The sequence below is a fragment of the Drosophila takahashii genome, chromosome 3R (assembly GCF_030179915.1).
Source record: "Drosophila takahashii strain IR98-3 E-12201 chromosome 3R, DtakHiC1v2, whole genome shotgun sequence".
NCBI classification, from domain to species: domain Eukaryota; kingdom Metazoa; phylum Arthropoda; class Insecta; order Diptera; family Drosophilidae; genus Drosophila; species Drosophila takahashii.
Window position 1 is genome coordinate 16,852,031 of NC_091681.1, and position 22,822 is coordinate 16,874,852.

The window sequence follows — 22,822 nt, forward strand, 5'->3', positions numbered from 1 at the left end:
TATTTTTATTATTTTTTTTGTTTAGCTAGGGGCACATTTGCAGAAACCGAGAGCCGAAAACAAAGAACACCGCCAAGAGGTGCGACAAAAGTAAGGTAACAAAAGTGATGGCAGAAATGAGCATGCGGCAAATGAGATTTTTAGGTCAACAGAGTCCAACCAGAGCGGCAACTGCCTCCTGAACTGCCATATGAACCGCGCTGGCAGCCCCGCTTTTGGTTTTGTGTGTCACTTTCCGCTCGACTTTCCACTCATTTTCCCTCGCCTTTTCCTACAGGGTAGTTGTGGGGCGCAGGGTAGTTTAATTGGTAGGAAAAATTCAATTAATGTTTTAAATTATCTTAAATAATATAATTAACTTATTTTAAGTTTAAAGTTGGGTAAGAAAAAGTTGTTAAGTAAAAATAGTTTGATAATTTAAATTTGAGATATTAAAGTTCAGTTATCTTTAATTTTAACTATATTTCCGTTGATTTGCAAGCTTACTTTAATTATTATTAAAAATTTAAAAAATTCTCCTAATTATTCCGTAACAATAATGAATTGCCCATTAAAATTGTATTTTTAAGTAATTTCGACAAGTTAATCTAATCAAGTTAAATTTAAATTTTTAAATCGGAGATTTTTTTTAATTTTTTATATGAAATCTAAAAACTTAGTAATCAGTATCTCAAGGTCTTTGCTTATCAAAAAAAGAACTCCCGAGTCTTTCCCAGTTGCTCTCCTATGGATGAACGCTTTGATGCTGTGCGAGACGGCTGTAGCCCACTGAAGCTTTATAGGCTAAATAAATACCGCAAGGGGGCGGTGGCTCCAGTGGGTGGTTTATGGGGTACGGAGGGTTATATGAGTGAGCCACTGACATCACACTTTTGTGTTGGTTGCCCACGGGCTGGCAACCGTGGCCTCTTCGTGCGTGCGGCTTTAATGGAGCCAAAGTGTACAGATTTTGTTGCCGCAATCTGTGCGTGCCCTGTGCCCTGAGTGTGTGGGTGCAGAGTATAGGTTTACTGGTGTGTAGGTGTGCAGGTGTACAACTTGATAAGTGTGGCGTACCTGGGCGAAAGTGCATTGCATACTTATAGGTACTTATGCGGCACATTAAGCGGCTGACCTGAATTTTCGGTCGCCTGCTAATGATTTTTGGGCAAAACCAAGAAAAAGGAAACTGAAGTGGAAAGTGGAAAATGTAGAGGGTAGAGGGGGAAATTTTCAAGTAGATAAAATGTGGAGCAGTTTCTGGTTCAACAAACAAATCGTCCAAAATGGGAACAGGTCAGCCGTTAGGTTTAAGTGGCACTAAGCCAAACAGAGATTAAAATGAAATTCACATTTAAATCATTATAATTTTAAGTAAATTAAGAGAACTTGATTTACAATTTATTTAATATCATTTATACTAGTTCCAGGACCTTGCCAATTATGAAAGTGTAAAGCATTTTAATTGGACTGCATTTAATAATAAAAATACCAGCAATTAAATGTAATATTCATATTACACTTTATGTGCAATCCACTCGCAGCCACTGAATAAATGCCAGAGACGCTTTGACCCCAATTTACAGCTATTAATATTAATAGATGCCAACACTACAGAGAAATCACAGCAGCAGCAGCCAGAGGTTGGCATTCCAATCTCTTTCTGCCAGACTGCTGATGATACCATGTTGCACATCATTACGAGCGGTTCGCTGGCAATCAGAAGGGACTCGAAGAGCTCAGAGCTCGGAACTCGTTCTATCCTAACTATGCTAATTCCAACTCGCATAACAAACTCGCATGCAGCACTCAAATCACTGACGAGTCTTGTTAGCAGAATCCGCAGACAGTTAACTACGTCGGGCAGAAGGAATCATCCGGGTATTACGGGGGAACCTGTTTGGTTTGGTCCTCGTTCATATTTCCCATGTTGCATGTTTTGCTGGCAATGGAACAACGATGAAAATTCCACTTTCATACATGTTTTCAGATTTTTTTTTTCAGCTACCAGCTTGCTTTAAGTATCCCCTTTGCCCTTGTGAAAAACTCATGTTTTCTCAGTGTACAACGTTGCGTATGTGTAATATAACCATGTGTTAGCTGGCCATAATGAATGGAAGCCGGGCTGCCAACTCATTACTGCCCAGCTGCCTGTGAAGGGGAACAGTCCGAACTTTTTGGCAAATGTTCAGAAAGTCTCGAACATGAGTAAAAATGTTCCTGGAATTTTTTCAAGGGTTTTTGCCAGCCATTGAGATATTAAATTTTAAAGTTATGGTCTTGGGTTAGTTTTTGTCAGTGATACAAATCTACACAAAATAAACAAATTAGTTGACTCGACGCTAGCCACATCAACAACAACTTTCAACTGATTAGCTACCCTAGTTTGGCCAGCATAAAAAGCAAAGCCACAAAAAGCAAAGGCCATAAATAATTGCAACTAATTTTGGGACAAGTTTTTCGCATAACTGTCACAGAGCGCTGAGCTGAGCTGAAGAAGGGCGTCGGAAAAGTGTGCTACGGAAAAACTAATAATGCCAATGACACACTGACATGTCCCACACACACTGACTACCATGCTGTTCGCACACATGACACATAATCACATAAAAGTAATGAACTCTACACATAAAGCGGTTGCCTGACTGACTGAGCTTTGCCCCGAGAGCTGAAAGGGTCCTTCATCTCATAATGGTGCCACTAAAAGTCTGCGTTCTCCCTCTCTGTTTGTGTCTCTATCTCTGTCTCTGTTTCTGTCAAGCGGAGCTGAAGCGTAAATGCAACATACAACATACAACACACAACTTTAATGCTGCAGAAGGAGCCAAGGAAATAGCTCTGCCAAAGCAGAAACATGAACAGGGACCGACCAGAAGGCATCAGCCAACCAGACCAAAAAAATGTGCGCAAAAGGAAAAGCCAGGAGAAAGCAGGGATAGCTGGCATACTCATCTTCGCCCGCACGGACTTTGTCATCTCCTGTTCGGGGCGATGAAAAACGGCTGGGAAAAGTGTCCAAAAAGGAACTGGGAGAAATTAAACTACCAGGATCGAGATAAACGAAGTCACGATACGCTTTGAATTAGCAGGGAAATTGGAATCAAAGGGATGCATAAATAACAAGAGCTTGAAATAGAATTCAGATTGGATATGTAAAGAGTTTAGTGCACAATATTTGAAAATATTTAATAGGCGGATGAAATGAAATTTATTAAAAATATTTTGAAATATTTAATAGAGGAATTAAATGGAATATTTATGAATATTTTGAAATTTTTAATAAAGGGATTAAATTGACCTTAAAAGAATATCTTGAAAAATTCAATAGAGGCATTCAATTGAGTATCTTATCAATCCTTTAACTTTTCCATCTAATAAAATATTTCCAACCGGTTTAGGAGCTTAAATGCTTAAAACTCGCAAGCCAACTTCAAAATATCTATAGCAATATTTAAAGTTGACTAGAAAAATGCCAAAAACTTTTTGGCCATCAATCACCAAACTATTTCTTAACTGAAATTCCCCATCGAATTCATTAGGAGGATAGAGTAGGTATTTTGAAAAAATTTCCACAGCTCGAAGCGAGCAACTAACGCTTTATTAGTATGTATGGTCACATGTCAGTGACGTCGTCATGTTGTGGCTAGCGGTTTCGGCTCCTGCTGCTCGTGCATCCTGCATCCTGGCAGCCATGTCCGTGTCCACATCCCCAAAAAACCCAAACCCCTCCCTCCATTCGCGTCCTTGTGATGTGGCCATGTCATTGCCTCGGCATGCTGATAAAAATTTTTAACAAACTTCGAGTTAACGACAGCACCACTTTTCCGAGCTTGAGAGTGTGTTTGTGTGTGTGTTGGCCGTTATCCTCCATCCCCACGAGCAGTTTGAAAAATGGCCAAACACTATTAGCTTTCTGTCGGAAAGAAGCAGCAGCCACATATATACAAAAAGAAAAAACGTGAAAGCAATACAACGTCTAAAATATTAGTTGCAACATTTTTCGTGTCATAAAACTTTATTTTGTTGGCAACCAGAGATGAAGCCAACACAGAATAGTGGATGATATAAAAAAAGTACATAAAATGCAAAATTGGATAACCAAGATCACATCTTTAATGCAGATTTATGGTGACGAAAAAATGTTTGACATTTCCTGTCACAAAAATAATAAATAGCAGACGGTGTGGAAAATATTTTTAATTTATTCTAAGCAAACTAAACCCTCAACTTCCGACTAACTTTGTATGCCAACTCACTCAGATTTCATTTAATCAAACCTTTCTGCATCCCTATCAAGTCAATGTTTACCTTTAATATCCGCTTGGCAAATCGAATTCCTCCCTTTTTTTCCCCCATAACAACAATTGTGGAGAGACAATACCTAGGACTTTGTGAGCTTTTCCTTTTTTCTTTTACTCAGCTCAGCTCAGCTTCTGTTTTGTTTGTTTCTTTTTTCAATTTTCCACACAATCGAGCACGAGACAAAGACAATGACAACACATGGAAACTATGTGGCAACTATTCCACAGCTGTCGCCCCTTGGAAAGGGCAGAACTGGAACGGCGGGCCCCCGAAATCCAGTTGCCATAAATAAGGCGACTTTTCAACACATTAAACACAATAAATCCCAAATAAACAAAAAACAAAGAAAAAAACTAGAAGCGAGAACGCGTCTGCGAAAAACAGTTCGTGGACAAATGTCAACACAGATTGACAAAGGAAAATGGGCAGTGGGTGGGTGTTGGGTGCTCCAGGAAAATGCATCAAAGCATCAGAGAGTAATTGAGTGACGATTGTTGTTGCCGTTGAGACAAAGCCACAACACATTCGCCGGCATTAGCGGGAATTGCAATTATCCCTGTGCCTTCTGTTTTGCCTGTGCCTGCAGTTTCATCTCTCTGACAAAAGCCCAAAGTAGGCAGTGGAAACGGTTTACAGTGAGGCTTAAATAAAGTGAACAAAAGTTTGGTATAACAGCAGGAAAAGTTTTAAAATCGATTGAAGTGTTTTTGGCGAAACAAAGAAGAATCGACGTGTGCCCAAAGCAAGATAAGCGTGTGACCAGAAGCATGCTTTAACTCAGTGAAGTGAATTATAATGATAAATAGAAAAAAAGTTTAAGCTGAAATATTCTGATGCTTATTCTGATTGTATTAACAAGAAATTCTACATGTTTAAAATTAAGAGCAAAATCATAGTTCATCTTAGGAAAGCTCCACTGTGTAAAGCCACTCTAAGCTGGAATTATGACGGCTGGAAACAGAGGAGGAGGCCCTTCCATCTGCTATTGGTCTCACTCCTTCTCTAAACACACTCGACCGCCATTTTGACTCTGATGCAGTTCACTCGGGAAAAGTCAAGTTTTTCTTTCTCGCTCTCGCTGTCCCTCTGTGTTTGTCTTGCTCTCCCCTTCTCTTCTGCTTTTTGTGCCTACTAATATTACTTAAAGCGTCAACATTGCACCGACTTAAAGCGCCTTAAGTCCCCGATCGAAAAATAGGATAAAGATAGAGCCCAAGTGAAAGTTGGTCCTAAGTGAAATTGACATTTAGGCCGTAAATTGCATATCGATGCAAAATAGTGCTTCCTCATTTTACGAGTTTTTCGTTCAATTGAATTCAACTCTTGTCATCATGCAACCCAATTTTCAGGACATATCCCCGCCCCTTTCTGGCCTTCTTTTATATATTCCTGACTCCTGTTCACATGTGACTGGATGGAAAACATGCAAGAAAGCAATCTCTTTTTCCTCCCATTTTCCATTTTCTTTTCGTTATTTTTCTTTTGTTCCGTCCCGGCTCTTGCACAATTCAATTTGGCAAAAATGTAATCGATGCTAAGATGTGCAACGAAAACAAGTCATGGAAAATATAAGGTTCCGTTTTGCTCATGTGAAAGGCGGCGGTGGGCGTGGCATTTGCATGCAAAATAGGGTGGAGAAAATTCAAATGAAAAGCGGTCACAGAAATAAATGTCACTTAATGTCGCTTCTCTTTTGCTAGAATGATAGATATTATGCAAGGGTCTTTAAATAATATTAAATTAATAGTTCAGGAGCGAACAAAAGTTAATAATAGCTTAATTTTCCATCGAAATATTTTCCCGAATAATAATTGGTATAACACATTTTTAAAGGTACTTTCCCTCAGAAATTTTTCTCTCAAATGTATTCCATTTGTGACTTCATTAATTTCCCCGGAACATTTCTCTTAATTATACTGCAGACACACACGTGCACACATCATTAACATCCTGCCAAGAGAGACGGCCGAGTGCCCGAAAGGAATGCCGGCAGATTCTTGTTTTTTTTTCTCTCATTCAATTGCAATCAATCAAAACCGATGCGATCAACGTTCCGCAGCCAAAATGCGTATATATATATTTTTTATAAAGATATGTGAGCACCTTTCACCGCAGTTAATGGCGGTTCCATTCAAATACGCGAAATGCGAGAACCGCAAACGAGTTGCGGTCTTTTGCACTTTTAAAATTGGAGGCAGGTACATGGGTGGCGTGTGGCAGAGGGGTAACATTAAAGTAATTGCGTGCAATTTGATTTCATCAACCGCACAGCAGAGAGAGGCACATAGAGATCCAACGAAGTTACAGTATTAAAACAGAAACTCTGATCTCGGCTCCCCATTGTCTGGCGGCTGAATATTCGCATTAATGAAGCTGCCATTCAAACAAACAATCGCGGGAGAAAAGAAGCAAAAGGAAAATCTGCTGATTTTGAGGCAAGTGCAGGGCCATTCAATACAAAATTGAGCTGTTGCATATGCTCAAAAAGCGAGTTTGGGGTGGCTGAACAAATTGCGAAAACGGCGAATGCATTTCGTTTACTGCGAGCACTTTTTCAGATTTTTGCGCCACCCTCCCTTTCCCTCCTTTTGTTGTATCCATTTTCCGACGCCATTTGCATAGCACTCGCCCTTACCTCCCGGCAACAGGACGAACCTCCATTTTCTTGCAGCAATTTCCATTGCAGCCATGTTAACCCAGTTGCACCTGAAAAACGCCCCGAAGTTTGTTAGTTTGTTTGCCGGCGATGCTGATGCTGCTGCTGCCAGAGAAAATATGTCAAAAATCAGCAGGGAAAAAATGGAAAAGACAAGGATCTGCCTTCGATTGCCTGCAGCTTCCATAAAAAGAGATGGCAGATACGGAGAGTGGGGAGAGAGAGAGGCAAGATGGCTACGCATATGCACTTTGTTGTGTATTGCATTGCATATGACGCCCCGTCAGAGGCGTCTGAAAGTATGCAAACAGTCTCGTTTCGTCTCCTGTTGGCTTAGATCTCTCCGCTTTGTTTCCCAAAAAAAGAAAAAAAAAAAGAATACTTAAAAAGAGCCAGACAAAAAATGCAATTGTTTACTCTTTTTCCCTTATCAATGCTGAAGTTGATCTCAGAAAAATCACTGAACTGCTTTACGATTTGAAAGGCAATTTAAGGAAGCAATCACTAGTAAACGTAATTTTGTGTTATATATTTATACAATTTTATTTTTATTTTGTAAATTTAAAATGGCTCTCTAAAATTAATTAAAATTTTCAGCTGAAATCGAAACTTTTGTCACCTTTTCCCAGGCGTATTAAAATGAAATTGCCACAATTTTTAAAATTTAATTTGCCATTTTCTCGGGGGAACGAAAAAGTTGATTCAATTTCACTTGATTAAGCCGCCTGCTTTTCGGCGACTTAACACTGTTGCTGTCTCTTTCATCCGCCTCACGCGCTCTCTCTTTCTTTCTTCTTGGACTGCACTTTTCGCTGTCCCTTTCCTGACCGTAAGTAATGAAGTGCTTTAAATATTAAAACCAATTTACGCGACAACATACGCGTGTTATGAAGCTTGTTACCAGGACTTTTGTTGGCCGCTTTTGTTGGCCACTGTTTTTCCGAAAAGGGAAGCAGCTGACATATTTCCATGGCCCATAGTCCATGCTCCGTGCTCCATGGTCCGGTGTCCTCGTCCAGGACCTGTGTCCTGGTAAACTTTTGCAATTAATCAAGATAGGCCGGCCGTCGGAATGAACATCGCAATTTACATGGCTCCAACATATGGCTGACTCTCTTTCACCCTCACACGGGGCTATTTCCCTCTCCCTCTTTCGCAACCCCAACCCCTGGGAAATTCCTAGGTGCGTTTGTGTGTGTGTTTGTGTGGGCGACAAAGATTAATAATAATAACTGCGACTAGCCCAGCGGTTGGTCAGCAAGTGGCATAATCATGATTTATGACATGCAATTAATAAGCGACATGGTCATGGGGATGGGCGGTTCAGCGGTTCGGCGGACAAAGGGGCGTGGCAGTCCGGCAAACAAGGCGCTGAGCCTCCAATTGAAAGCTGTTGACAATGGCATTTCCCCCACCCACCTACAATCCATTTTGTCACCTGAGCACCGCGTTTTCAGCGCTCCACAATTGCAATTATTTTAAGCACGCACTTTGATGGTTGCTTTTGCGGTTTTTAATCAAATAGTGCAAAAAGTACACTTTCCGGCAGGTCAATCAACGATTAATTGGCAGTAAGGGTAAACGTTTAGGGGAAAATATTAAATAGTTTTTGTAAACTTTTTACATTAAATTACAAAAAATATACTTTTTAAAAAAAAAACCTTTTTCCATCAAAGGAAATAATGAAAATATTTAAAGCTGCAAAAGTTATATGCATTTCACCTACTACTAAAACAGGTTTTTTTCGATCCCTCCCCCTAAATTCAAACACTCGACATTGTTGAACCCGTACAAATTGGCTTATCGCCAACCATGTTGTCCAGTGTAATTAACCGCAATGTCCGTTATAGTAATTAAAAAGTTATTTTTTGGGTTTTCACGCCTCTGCAAACAATGCCGGCACACACAACACCGACATACAAACACCCACAGAGCCACGGAAATAAATGCACACAATAAACATTAAAGGCCACAAAATTGCATTTGTTAATTGCGCCGAGGCTAAAAGTGAATTCCGGGTCCCTGCGAGGGAGTCCTTTTGGTATACGTATATAATACCCGTAGCGCCGGTTCGCAAAGCTAATTAAAATAAATGTCATTTCGGCCAGGGCTGTCAATAGTCCATAGTCGAATGACCAGAAAGCTGTTGGCCCCGTGGACATCGCGTTGATTTTGCACTTCATTTGCTAAACAAAATTGTGGAAAATGTGGAAATGGGGGAGGGGGTGAAAAGCTGGGTGGGCGGCGTACTGTTGCAGAAATAATTACTTTGTAATGCAAATTGTAAATTGTGAATTGTTGTGAGTGTGTGTGCGTGCTGTGGAAATGCAATTACTTCAGTCCTATGTAATTGTTTGCAATTGCATTATGAGTAGCATACTTTTCGGCAGCACTGTGTGTGCTTTGTTGTGAGCCTCATGGATAGCATTCAACTTTTATTGTTTGCATTTTGTGTTGGCGAAACACAAATACGAATGCAATGTGCCTAACTGAAATAAACAGGCTTGCTTCGGGCTGTAAAATTGTTTACCCAAAAATTGTCTCAAATAAATAGCAATTTATTCTCATCTGGAATTTTACATAAAAACACAAAATTTGCATTCATTTTTAATTGGCCATTTCCACTTAAGTTATGCAGCAGAAATTTCTCTAGCTAATTGGTAGAAATGTATTGAATGAATGTTGAAACTAAAATTATTTGAAATATTTCATTACTTCTAGGTTATTAGAAATCCTTAATATCGAAAGTTCGGCTAATTGGTAGAAATAGCTAGTTAGTTGGTATAAATGTATTGAAAGGAATTTAAAAACCATAATTGTATACCCATAAATTATTATTTCTTTTAAGTTATTAAAAATCTTTTAAAAAAATAGGCAACAATATATTTGAATAAAATTTCCAAAAACAATATCACAATTACTAAATTTCCTCAACACACTGTGCCTGACACTTTGTCATCAGGGGCGATATACTAACTCGAATTTGCCTGTTCATGCATCCCCAAGGAGCCAAAGGACTCGAACACGTTCACACATAAGCATTTACATTCGCACACCTCTCGCCTTCGCCAGACCGCATAAATTTAAATTAGGCCCGAAACCCAGAAAAGGCAATGAGCGATAAGCCCGGGCCGAGATCTTCGTGCCAGACAAAACCCACAATTAGAACTAGCAGTTCCCATTTGTCATTAGCAATATTGTTTTATACGAACATCAGGACTTTGAATTTGGAACCTGAAAGGGTGGACGAAAAGGTGTTATGAAGAGGGCAGACATTTCCGCATCAACCTAGCAGGGGATCTGATTTATTTAGCATATCAACCGGTAGAAGGGGAAGCCATTATATGCCCCCTGATTATCTACATTTGGGAATTTTCCCCTGACTCTCTTCGTCGTCTCACTTGATTACTTCTACATATTCACAGCCTGTGTGTGTCAAGTTTTATGGCCTCTACTGCCACCAAGAAATTCTTGATTAAAATTTCAATTTCAGCCCGGCCGAGATTAGTTTACTTGCTGAGCAAAATGACTTTGTAGTTTATTAAAATTAATTGGCTCTGAGCAAATTTGGTGAAAATTGATGGAAATTGATCCACGACGCCCCCACTTTCGTAAGTTTAACTTTCTGGGTCATTAACTGATTTGATGGCTTTTAGCCGCACCGAACGAGCGAGGAAGAGACTTTTGGGCAGCCGGAGATAAGCGCATTGACCCGGACGACTTGGTCATTTCGATGATGATGAATTATGTAAGGCAATAAAACCGTATCTGGTGTACATGTGTTTTTATGGTCGGGTCTGTAGGATGGGTGGGTGGGGGATTTTAAAATTCATTCGCAAACATGCTTGACTTACTCATTAAATTGGGATTTTCTGCGAGTACATACCTGCAAGAGAAACAAGGATTTTAAATTAGTTAAATATATGTTAGGGATATTTTTTTAAAGGGAATGGGGAGTTAATAATTTACACCTGCTGCTGACATAGAACTGGGATTTGTAACAGAATGATATATTTTAATATAAAAATTCATCTTATAAATTGAAACTGAAGTATACAGTTTCCAAATAAATGATAAAATTAAACCCCAAACTCACCTGACTCAAGCGATCCTGGCTATCGATAATATCGATAAACAATCGCATGCGATCGTCGAGTATCTGGAATCCGTTTCTCGGCTGCAGAAGCAGATTCTGTACCGCTTCCCTGATACTTCCAGGTGTTGTGCTGCAAGAACTGCTATCATCGCTGCCGAAACCGTTCTGAAACTGTTGCTGCTGATGTTGCTGGTGTGTCTGATGTTGCTGCTGCTGTTGCTGATGGTTCTGATGCTGCTGCTGCAACTTCAATTGCAGCGAGTGCTGTCGCAGGGCCTCCGAGCACTTGCGCAAATAGTCGTAGGAACCTTTCGATTTGTACTTATCGGCCATGGCCTGAAAACTATCCAGGATCTCGTTGAAGTCGGTGATCATGGGCGCCGTCGAGGGCGTGGTGGTGGCGCTCGAGGGCGTGGTCACCGATCCCAGCGAGCTGTTCGACTTGCTCATCACCATCTGTTGCAGCTTCGGCGAGGTGCTGTACGGCGAACTGGTTATCACCCGCAGTTCGGTGGTCAGCGAACTATTCCCGTTGGCCGCCAGATTCTTGAGACTATTGCTGCTGGCCGAACTGGGAATGGCCTTGCTGGGACTGAGGGCCTGCAGATCCTCGCTCATGAGTCGCAGATTGTCGGAGATTTGATGGAATGATTCGGATGTGACCAGCGAATGTTCCCTTTGCTCCAGTTTCCCATTGCTACTGCTTCCTGGTATTATACTGCTTTTTGGTCTCCTTCGCGTGGGTAAACCATTAGTTTGGCCATTAGCCACGCCTCCTGTTCCTGGATTTGCCGCACCACCCACTGCTACTCCTCCACCTGGCGTACCCGATGTCACATCTGGCATTTGCAGGGGCTTCGAGATAAACGAGTCCAGCGTCTGGGAGCTTGTCATCTTGGGCTTGTCCACATTTTCAGGTATTTTATTGGCGCGTATCGCATCGAGGAATTGCCTCAGTTGGTCTGAAGGTGTGGGCGTGGCTTCTGCTGCTTCTGATTTTGGGTTGGTTGTTATGGAAGGAGCAGCTGAATCTGTAGCACTCCCATTATTCCTCTTCAAGGTCGACGCAGTGGGCTTGAGGACATCCTCAGGCATATGTTGCTGGTACTCCTGTCGCATACTACTGCGTATGTTGTCCAAAAAGAGTCGCAATTGATTGGAGGGCGTTTGGGCCTCATTCGCTTGACTGGTGGAGAGTGAGGCCAGCGATTTACTAACAATCTCCGGGGAAATCATATTTGGCTGAAAGTTGTTGTTTCCATTGGCCGTGGAATTACTACTATTGCAACTTGTGGGCGTCAGCAGGTTGAGATTCGTCTGACTTTGCTTAGCCAACTGCTGTTGTCTCTTCAGTTCGGAAAGTAACTTGGCCTGCTCCGAATATTTTCTTACACTTTCGGTTATGGTTCTTAGTTGCTCCGAATAGGCTCTTAATTGGTGTTCCAGGTAGGCCTGATCTGGTGCTGGTGCCGCATAGCTCATTGGCCTGGCTTGCTGATCTGTGCTTTTGATGCCATTTTCCACCTCCTGATTGCCGTGAAAACTTATGGAATGTCTCATGGTGTTCACCTGACTGCCGGCCGGACTCATTAGCATGTTGTCCGCACTGCTGCTCTTCTTCGGACTCTTTTGGCGGCTTAGAGTTCCATTGTTGTTGCTGTTGCCATTGGGAAAACGTCTTATGGGAATGGGTGGTGCTTCAGTTTGACTAAGTCCGTTATTGAAACGATCCAAGCTGCGGGGTCTCTGAGTTCCATTGCCATTGATCTGACCATTCAAGCCACTCTGTTGCTGTTGCTGCTGTAGTTGCTGCTGTGCTGGTGGCCTTGGAGTGCTCTGCGATCTCCGGGGAACCACTGGAGCTGCTGTTCCTTTCCTGTGAAGTGGCACCGGTGGTGCAGGCTGTCCATTTGTGGGACTCTGTCTATACTGATGGAATAGCGCCGCATACAGAGTCTCCTTATCACCGCCGCCATTCGCTGTTGCTGCTGCCGCTGTAACGGCATTGCGCAACTGTTGCTGCTGGCGCGATAGCTGCAATAATCGCTGCTGCTGCTGGGCATTGTAATCCACGAAACTGGAGGCACCTGGAGCTGGTGCTCCTCCTCCTCCGCCCACTGCGATGCTGTGAGGACGTTGCTTGAGTCCGCGCAATCGCGAAGGTTCCGCATATTCGGGCATTTCATAGTTGCCCGAACTGCCGGATGTTGCAATTGCTGGTGGCACATTAGATATTGCTGCCGGCACACTGGGTGCAACTTCTGTGGGCGATGGACTGTTGAGGAAGGGATTATTGCCTTTCAGTGCGATCGGCTGTGCGGCTCCTGGCAATCCGGAACTGGGCAGCATGCTGGTCAATTGCGGCGGCGGTCCGGGAGAACTTTGCAACGCCTGTTGCTGCTGCAATTGCTGTTGTTGCTGGGTGCTACCTGGATACAGCAGAGATTCGCTGATGTGCAGGTCAAGTTCGTGGGCGTTGGGCTTCACGTAAATGGGATTTGTGCGTGCGGGGGGCGTGGCAGCCGCTGGATAGCCTGTGATGCGGAAACCATTCATATTGCTCGTCGGCTGTTGTTGCTGCTGCTGGTGTTGCTGTTGCTGCTGGTGGTGATTTTGGTGTTGCTGCTGCTGCTGTTGCGCAATCTTGGCCGTTATTGTCGTGGTCATGGCGCATTCGTTTCCTTTGACCCGGCCATGAACTGTTCGTTAGCCAATCAAACCATCAATCAATCAATCACTCAGATGGCTGTATTTGTATTCGCCCTTTTGACATTCAATTTAATTGCACAACGAGGTGCAATTATTGAAGATTCACTTTTAAAATACTGCACACGTACGATAAATTAATCTTTAACACTTTTCAAAATTATTTATTTTTTTTATATATTTATTTTGTTGAATGCCTCATTGTTTTAAGGGATAAACTATTGTGGAAAGTGTAATAAATCTATTCCTTGCATTTCCCTTTCTCATTTCAAACTATTAGTCAGCAAATAATTCCATTGCATAAATAGGGAATATATTATGCAAATAGGATCGACAAGAACTGAAGCCAGCAAATATATTTTACATGAAAATAATAACCCAGCAATTTGTTCAATACAAATGCCAGAGGATTTGCATTGTACAAATGCAAATTGCCATTTCGCATTAGCCAAGTCAAATATGAACAAGAAATACCTGATGGCAGAAGTGAGATTAAGGGAAAAGGGAAAGGCGACTAAAATCCAACAGAATTTCCCCCAAGTTGACCGAGAATTTGCCAACGGAAAACTTAAATTTTAGTTTCTCTGCGGTTGCTTTGAACAAAACTATTTATGACAATGTGCGTGTAAGGTCACTCCCTAACCCTTTTTCCCATTTTCCTCCCCTTTGAAGTGTCAACAGCAGGGAAAACAATGGAATGGAAAACATTTACACGCTTTAGAGCGTAAATACGCCATAAAGGGAAATGAGCGACGACAATGATATTCGGAAAGGGAGTGCGGTTGTGTGTGGCTTAGAACTCGGAACACAAACATAAATATTTAATAAAAAATGCGCATAAATTATAAAACACAAATTCGAGCTGAAATACGTAATACGAAATAAGAAAAAGCCGGCCAATGAATGCGGCCGAAGGGAAAATGGCCGGGAAAGCGGAAAGCGGACGGTTGGAACAAGCCATAAGGGAAATACGCGCGAACATGTAACAAAATGCACATATGAATATGGAGATAAAGCGAGACGGCGCGATTGGTGGAGTGAGACGGCAGAAGAGTGAGTTACATGTGCCGAGTGGGTATATTAATTTACGTGGTGACTGTATTTGCACTGGGCGAAACTCGGAATTTGAATTTTTAAATTGATTAAATAAAAATGCGAATTGAATATAATATTTTTTTCTTCTTACAAAATTATTTACACATTAGGTATAAGATTTTGTAATCAACCCAGGCAAATATGTTTAATGTTTAAACCGTAATCCAATTTACTCTTCGTCCCTTATTTACCAATTGAAAGTAAAGTGAGTGACACTTCATTTCCAGCTGGCTTTATTTTAATCAATTTTGCATTTGCCTAATATAATTTAGGTGTGCTCAATAAACATTGGTCAGCCGAAAGGCAAACATTCGTGTCACCGACAGAACTCGACAAATTTCAATCAATTAAAATCAAATGGTAATTTAACAATTATTTCATCGAGAACCTGTCATTGATGCCCTTACTCAAAAACCCCCTCCCCACTACACCAGGTATTTTGTAATTTAGTGCAAATTAATTTGCTAATGTGCGAAATAATTCTGAAATGAGAGCAAACAAGAAAAGCAAGCATTTTTCGGGCTGTGTAAACAACGAGAAGAAGAGCTGCAAGCTGCATCATGGCCCCGTGATGCACTTTGTCAACTCGTCATGCTACGTGCTCAGCTGTCTGAAGTCGGTGTCCTTTCGTCCTGGGAATCCCCGTCTCTCCGGCTTGTGGTTTATGACTAGCAGGAGGGACAGGGACAGAGAGACGTAGAGACAGAGCGGAGAAAGCCAGGGACTTCTTCACATGGATAGTGTGTCAGTGTGCTAGGACAGCCAAGGGTTCACGGGGATGAGGTGCGGATGGCAAAAGTAACTTGTATCAACACTTTAGCACATGCACGGCAAACTGAAGAGACCCACTTTACACACACACATGGGCACTGAAAAGAAAATTTACATTCGTACAACTGAAACCTAGTATTCTTTAAAAAATAAAATAAAATATTTTGAAAAGTATTAAAAAGAAATCGAAATTTAATTTTAGTAAATCGAATTAAATTTAGTACAAATTTTTTAAATATTTCCGAATTTAGGTTTGGTTGTCTTATTTTTATGTTGAGCCATTTGTTTTCTGCCTGTTTATTTACCATTTAAAATATTTATTCTTTCGTGGTAATAAGAGATGTATTTTAAACTGATTTATAGTTTTCATTCAAAAAAATTTAATAAATCGATTTAAATATGAGAAATAATATTTTTATGATAAAAATTAATTACTTTTCCTAATCGCAAACCAGTTAAAATATTCTCAAAGTTAGGGTTTTTTTCTTATGCCTGTTTATTTACCATTTAAAATATTTATTCTTTTGTGGTAATAAGAGATTTATTTTAAACCGATTGTAACCGAAATAATGTAATATGTTTTTCTAATTTTCCGTCAAAAGATTTAATTAATAGATTTAAATATGAAAAATAATATTTTTGTGATAAAAATGAATTACTTTTTATAATCGCCAACCACTTAAAATATTTTCAAATTAATCTCAAGCCAAGAATATTTTTTTGGAGTATAATATTTAATTCAATTAAATTGACACTAGTGCCTATAATTTCAGTTGGCTTTTCCCTCAGTGCATACCCACCTGCTGACCCTCTTGGAGCATTGCACCCTGCAGCAGCTCTGTACAGGGCACACACAAAATGCCAGCCATCGTCTTGACATATTTGGGTTAGATTTGCCTGCTCTTGCTCATTAGGAATTCCGACTAAATTCTGGCCGTCTCCCTCTGCGTTTCTCTGCTAATGAACATAACTCTAGAGAAGGCCTTCCTTCGCCCAACAACAACAACAACGGCTGACAGACAGTAAGACAGACCGTAGAGAAGTTTTCGGTTTGTTTGTGTAAGTTTTAAATTAATGACAGCATATTTACTTGAGGCTGAATAAAAGGGGAACACAGCTGCCTCTGCTGACCAGAGCAACTTGAAAATAGATTAACAAAAATTAATGTTATGCTCGGTTTCCAGTTCTCTGATGCGGAATCAGGTCCTGGGCTCTGGAAATTAAATAAGATGTCCTGTCACTGTCACGAACTCGTTGTTCGTTGTGTTTGTTGTTTGAGTGTGTGTGTGGCTGATGAATCTCTCCCCGGCTTTCTTGGTCTTTATCTTCCCTTCTGTCTTGCAAGGAATTTGATTTAATTTGCGGCAACGAGTGGCTTGAGCTAGGGCCGAAATCTCTATCTGGTTTTTGCCATCATTTGTTTGCATTGTTGTTCGTGGTTTGTTTAGAAAGCGAGTTTTGAGTTGGCAAAGATAAATAGCCAAAAGGCAAGCTTTTAAAGGAGTTTTCTTTAAATTACAAGACCTTTAATTGCCACTCCTTAATTATTCCACACAAAATAGTATCTAGGAAAAATGTTTTTCCAGAAATATTCCTTGTCGAATATAAATCTCCTTTAAAACCAGTTTTTAAATCGAGTTCCGGGCTAGTTGAATAATTAAATTTTCAATTTGCCAGCGGTAACCACTACCTCTTTCGCTAATAATACTCACCATAAATTAATTAAAAGACAACAAATTACCCCTGACACATCATGCTGATGAGAAAACCTCATTCAATAATTTTCAATTAGTGCTGAAACCTAATCAAACTAGCAGCAGCAGCAAAATCTGACCGCAAGGCGGTTACTCGATGAAAAAGGATAAATTGCGGGGCATCGGGTATGGGGAAAAGCAAAAGGAGTGTAAACCAAATCCGAAAGCTGGGCGAAACTTTCGTTTAGAAAAAAAAATAAACCGATCGACTAAGTGGAAAAACCGAGGAAAAACCAAAGGAGCTAAAAGTGAATCCTCCTCTGCCGCATTCAAAAGTGAAAAGCTGCAGGAGCAACACGGGCAAACAGCGATAACAAATGAACAGGCGAGGGAGCAAGGACTCGCAGCTAGGATACAAAAAAAAAATAAAACGAAAAAGGACTCTGCTGTGCTTGTACTACACGCCAAGGGCCAGGCTCAAACACTAAGCAAATAGACATGATAAATTAAAAAAGCAGAAAGCAAAGCAGCACAAGTGAAAAAAAGGAATGAAAAGCAAATAACGCGACGCATTGCACGCAGAGCTCAAGAAAAGATTACAGCAACTCCACTTCCTCCTCCTCCTCCGCCCCCTTTTCCCCTTCCGCCCCCAACAAAGGGGCGTGGCAGGAGCGGTGGTCGATGTGTGTTAAGTGGCATGCCCCAAAGGCGTCAAGAGGCACGCAGGATAAATAACAAAACGACACTGATAGAAGGCAGAAGCGAATCCTGGTAAATGGGCGAAAAGGGGAAGGGGGCGTGGCGGGACTGGAGTCTAAGCCCTGGTGGGCGTGGCCACCAAACGGGGCAACTGGCTTGTTTGGTTAAGCCTTCCACCAGGTGTTAGCCTGTTCGAAATGCCAGCGATTTGCCATTTGCATAGTCGAGAATATTGTGCCAAACATGGAGGGTTGTCAAAGTGTTCGATAAAAGCAAGTAATCCAAATAACCTGGGGTTAATCAGGTTAAGGGAGGTTATATTTGGAATACATTTAAATTTTAAGCAGTTTGTGATAGTACTAAAGTTAAATGATAAGAAATTCTAATGATATCTTATGAGTGGATTTAATTAAAAATTTTCATTTTGAATACTTGGTAACCCTAAAAAATTTCAATTTACAATCTTTACATAATCAATAAATTGTATTTTCCTTAAAGTTTTAGTTAATTCGAGCAGAGTTTATATGGATAAAAGAAATAATAAAGGCTTACGTTTATCGATAAGACTTAATCCCAATTTAAAATATATTACTCTCTAAAAAGCAACAAAATTCCTTAATATATAACAAAAACCTTTTGTAAAACCACACTTTCTTCTGACCGTTACAAACCAGCTGCCAACCCTGTTTGCTTGGCAATTTATCAGCACGACACCTTCTGGCCAATAGACATTGCCAACATGGCTAATACTAACAGACCCATGGACAGCACCGACATCCACGGACACATACATCCATGCAAACACCTAGCAAATACGCAACCAAGTGAGAAATGAAGACGAGTTAGTTAAGATGGAGCCAAGGGGAGAAAGTGGAGAAAGAGGTGGCAAAGGCGAAAGATAAGCCCGCTGCAGTCACCTCAAGCCATCTGGCGAGCCTCGGATGTGGGAGGGAGGAATGGCAATCCTGCAGGACGACAGCATAAATCAGCATATATACATATAGAGAAAGAGAGAGAGAGAATAGGACTGGCAGAACGGGAAGCGATAAAAGACAAAACGGGCCAAGGAAACCGCTCCAAAGGCAAACGGCAACACTAATTGAAAAGCAAGGTAGAATTAATGGCTAGGGAAATGTAAGCGCTCCATAAACTTTTTCCCTGCGTAAAAGGGAAAACCCAAGGCAGGCGGCAAAGGAAAAGAAGAAAATGCCGAACTAGAACGGAACGGTACTTAAGTTGGCCAATTTGGAGACCACGCAGTCACCGCATTTGCCCCCCTCTTTCTGGCTCCCTAATTTTCCATCTCTATCTGGTAGGTAGTTCCCTATCTTCTCTCTAGTTCCCACACAGCATTAAGCGCTGAAATTAGTTTTTTCGGTTAGACAATTTTATTAACATTTAATTGAAATAGCCAAACAAGCAACAAATGAGCTGCCACAGGCCATATTCATTTGTACAGTGCGTGGCGGGACTATAAATGCGGTTCACAGCGAAATGATCTGATAAACTGACTTAACTATTTAAAATTTGTAAAAAATAGTTAAAATAATTTGACTAAATTTTTATGAAATGTTTAACATCAACTTTTAAAATCTTTAGACTGAAAATAATTCGATTAAATTAAATATAACTATTCTTTAATACAGATATGTTTATCTTAATAAATAGTTTGATTATTTTTAAAAAATATCGCATTATTTTCCGTTTTCGAAACGCACTGTTCTTCGCCTGAAAATTAACCCATTTAAGCTAGTTAATAACACAATCAAGATTCTTGTGCGAAGAAGGGGATAACTTGGAGGCCCCTTGTTCTTGGTTCCGTTTCGGGCACTCAACTGAAAAGTTTTAATCCGCTAAAAGCCAACCGAAGTAGGATTATGGGCTTTTGGCATGCCATTGATACGCTTGTTCCACTGTACAGGCATGTCTTTGTGTTTTCGGGACCGTGTGCGTATGCGTTTTATGATGATGAAGGTGTGAAAATGGAAAATGGGAAAAAGGTGTGTGTGGGTTATAAAATAAACTCTTAACGGAAGTTATAAATAAGTTATAAAGCAGCCAAGATGGGAGTTCAGCCAAACTTTAAGACCCAGAACAGACTTAAAGGTGAAAAAGAAAAAAAACCTCCATTTCCAAATATTCTTTGAGACTTAAAGCCGGACTAATAATTCTTATATAAATCCAATTATGTACATAATTCCTCAGTGACCCGCGACTAGATAATTCAAAGTCCTTGCTTCGGGCGCAATAAAATTTATTATGTATACGCACCGAACCTCGTAAGTTATGACAATTAGGTTTGAATGCTTTAAGGCGCCTCAAAACTCTTATAATAATAATAATAATCATCTAGATAATGGCTGAAGACCAAAAGAGCCATAACCGAATTTAAATGCCATTTGAAACCTTTTCCTTTATTTTTTAAAGGCCAAGCACATTTATTTATTTATTATGCGACCGTTTTTTGGGTCTTCTGGCAGGACATTAAAACTCGATTATTTCGATAATAAAAGTTCAGGGACGAACGTGAATCGAAAGCAAATAGAAAAATTGCAAAAACTTTAAGAAAGCCAAAAAAAGAGAAAAACCGGGAAATGAAGAAACATTAAAAGAGGTACTATTGAAACTTGAACTATTTATGAAGGAGCAAACACCTAATTGAAAGGGTGGCCAAGACGATGCCATTAATTTTGGACGAATGGAAATGTTCGAAAAACTTTCCGCTTTGCCATTTCAATTTTCGCCTTTTTCTTGGCATTTTCACGCTCTTGCTTTCGCTGACTGCGAAAAACTTTTTTGCTGCTGCAAATAAAATCACAATAAACTAATTGAATTCAGCAAATCGTTTTCCGTGGGAGTTCCAGGAATGTGAACTGAATGAAAGCAGTGCGCGAAATTAATTCAATTGGCTAACAATAATAATTTGCACAATAAAAACGGCAACAATTGAATGAAGCAGAGGCGAAACTTGGCCAAAGATTTAATCACACAATGAAAGTTCCACACTCCCTTTTCTACCCCTTGGACCAGCTGTTACGTGATTTCCTCGAAGGTCCTGTTTCCTTTTCTACGCCTGCCAATGATGGCCAAACTGGCAAAAGTTTCCTTCACTTGTTGTCGTTAAATTAATGAAATTGTTATGCAAAATCACCAACTACAGTGAAGGGAAAATTGCAACAAAAACTAAGTGGAAAGTCCAATAACAAAGAGTTTCGAACAATTAAAACTGAAAGGATTTGGCAGGTGAAACGGGGGATGATAGTAAATGGATAACGGGTAAAATAACGTTAACATTACAAAACATTTTCTTAAGTTGCCAATTTACATTGAGTGTCCAATGCGGCGTATACTTATTATTATGTAAAAAACACTACTAGAAAACTTTGTTTAAAACTACTTATGTATTTATCTTGCAAATTAAATTATTACTGCTATTTTCTTGTAAATGCGGAAAATTTCTTTAGATACTTGAAGTATTTTTCCGCCGTTGCAACTGTAATTCGAGTGTTCAATGTGGCGTATACGCAATATCAAGTGAAAACCACTTGAACAAGCACATAACGACAAGTTTCCTTTTTCTGGCTTTCCCTTTTTTTATTTGGGTTTCGGTTCGGTTTGGTTTGGTTTCGGTTCTCTTTGCAAATAACCTCGGGCACGTTTCTCGGCTAACTGCTTACAAGTCCGGTTTTGTATTCCCTTAACCTCCCCGAACAGTATCTACCATGTACATTTCATTTTTATACGACAACAATGCCGGCTCCTCTTCCTTCCCTGTACAACACTTAAATCCCAATTCGTTTCGGGTGCAGGAATCACAGCTCAGATATCGGGATAACATATATGTGGAGATGGTGGATGGGAAGGGAGCACTTACTTAACATGCATGTATGGATATTTTATTGATACGCAACTGTGAGTGCCGCCGGGCGATTGGACACAAGGAGCATGGAAAGAGGAGGAGAAAATGGAAAAGTGTGGGAAATAAAAATGAAAATGTGTTGCGAGGCCTTTAATGCGTTTCGCAAGCATTTCGATTCGGGTTCTCTTGCCTCGAGGAGTCTGACGCACACAAAAGTGGAATGGCCCAATAAATGGCCATTGGCCATTGGACAGGGAGCAAAAGTGGGATCGCGTACGCCACTCGACTCTGTGTTGCAGCCAACTGGGGACTACCGCTGCCAAGTCACATGGAAAACTCTTTGACTTTCTATAGCCATCGTAAGCCTTTCCACTTGTTCAGCATCTGTGCATTGTTTCAAAAAGGTAGGGGTTCAGCAGAAACTTAAAATTTAAAATCAAAATGTAATTCCTACATCTCTAGGATTTGCAATTTTTCTGGAAAATATTTGGAATTATTTATCTACTTAAGAGCTGTCCCTATAGACGAAGTATTACTAATTAAAATTCCTATTTATTTACTTAATGATCTTTAATTTAAGTTTAATGGGTTTGGTTTCTCTTTTTTATAAAATTGTATTTACAATTTAATTAAATACCCTTTTTAATTATTTTAATGGTTTTTTTTCCTAAATAGAAAATTCACTTCGGTAGAGTAACTAAAATTCAATGGCTTCTGGTCAAAAAATCCCTTTACCACTTTTTCCAGACTCATGCGTCAAGATTGTTCATTCATCTTCCTTCGCTGGGATTTCGTTACCGAATCGGGGGTACAACAATCAATAAAATTGAAGATTTGCCTTTTTCGCTCAGCCACACAAAAGTCATGCCAGCTGCTGCCCGGATTCATCCTCCCAAAAATATATATATATGTATATAGAGGGAGAGTGAGGAGGGGCACAGAGTGTCAGGGAATTTGCAAATGCC

At 40.3% G+C, this 22,822-nt stretch overlaps 1 protein-coding gene across 16 annotated transcripts in view; it reads right to left on the minus strand.

Annotated features, from left to right (window-relative positions):
- Dys (Dystrophin) overlaps nt 1-22,822 on the minus strand; it is a 152,198-nt gene that overhangs the window by 63,376 nt on the left and 66,000 nt on the right. The window contains exon 1 of one of the 16 annotated variants that reach the window (XM_017151721.2): nt 11,034-13,858. The exons of the other annotated variants lie outside the window; for them this stretch is intronic. Coding sequence (XP_017007210.2) covers nt 11,034-13,700 — 2,667 coding nt within the window. The 5' untranslated portion in view covers nt 13,701-13,858. Of the gene's footprint in view, nt 1-11,033; nt 13,859-22,822 lie in introns of those variants that run through there. 16 annotated transcript variants of the gene reach the window in all.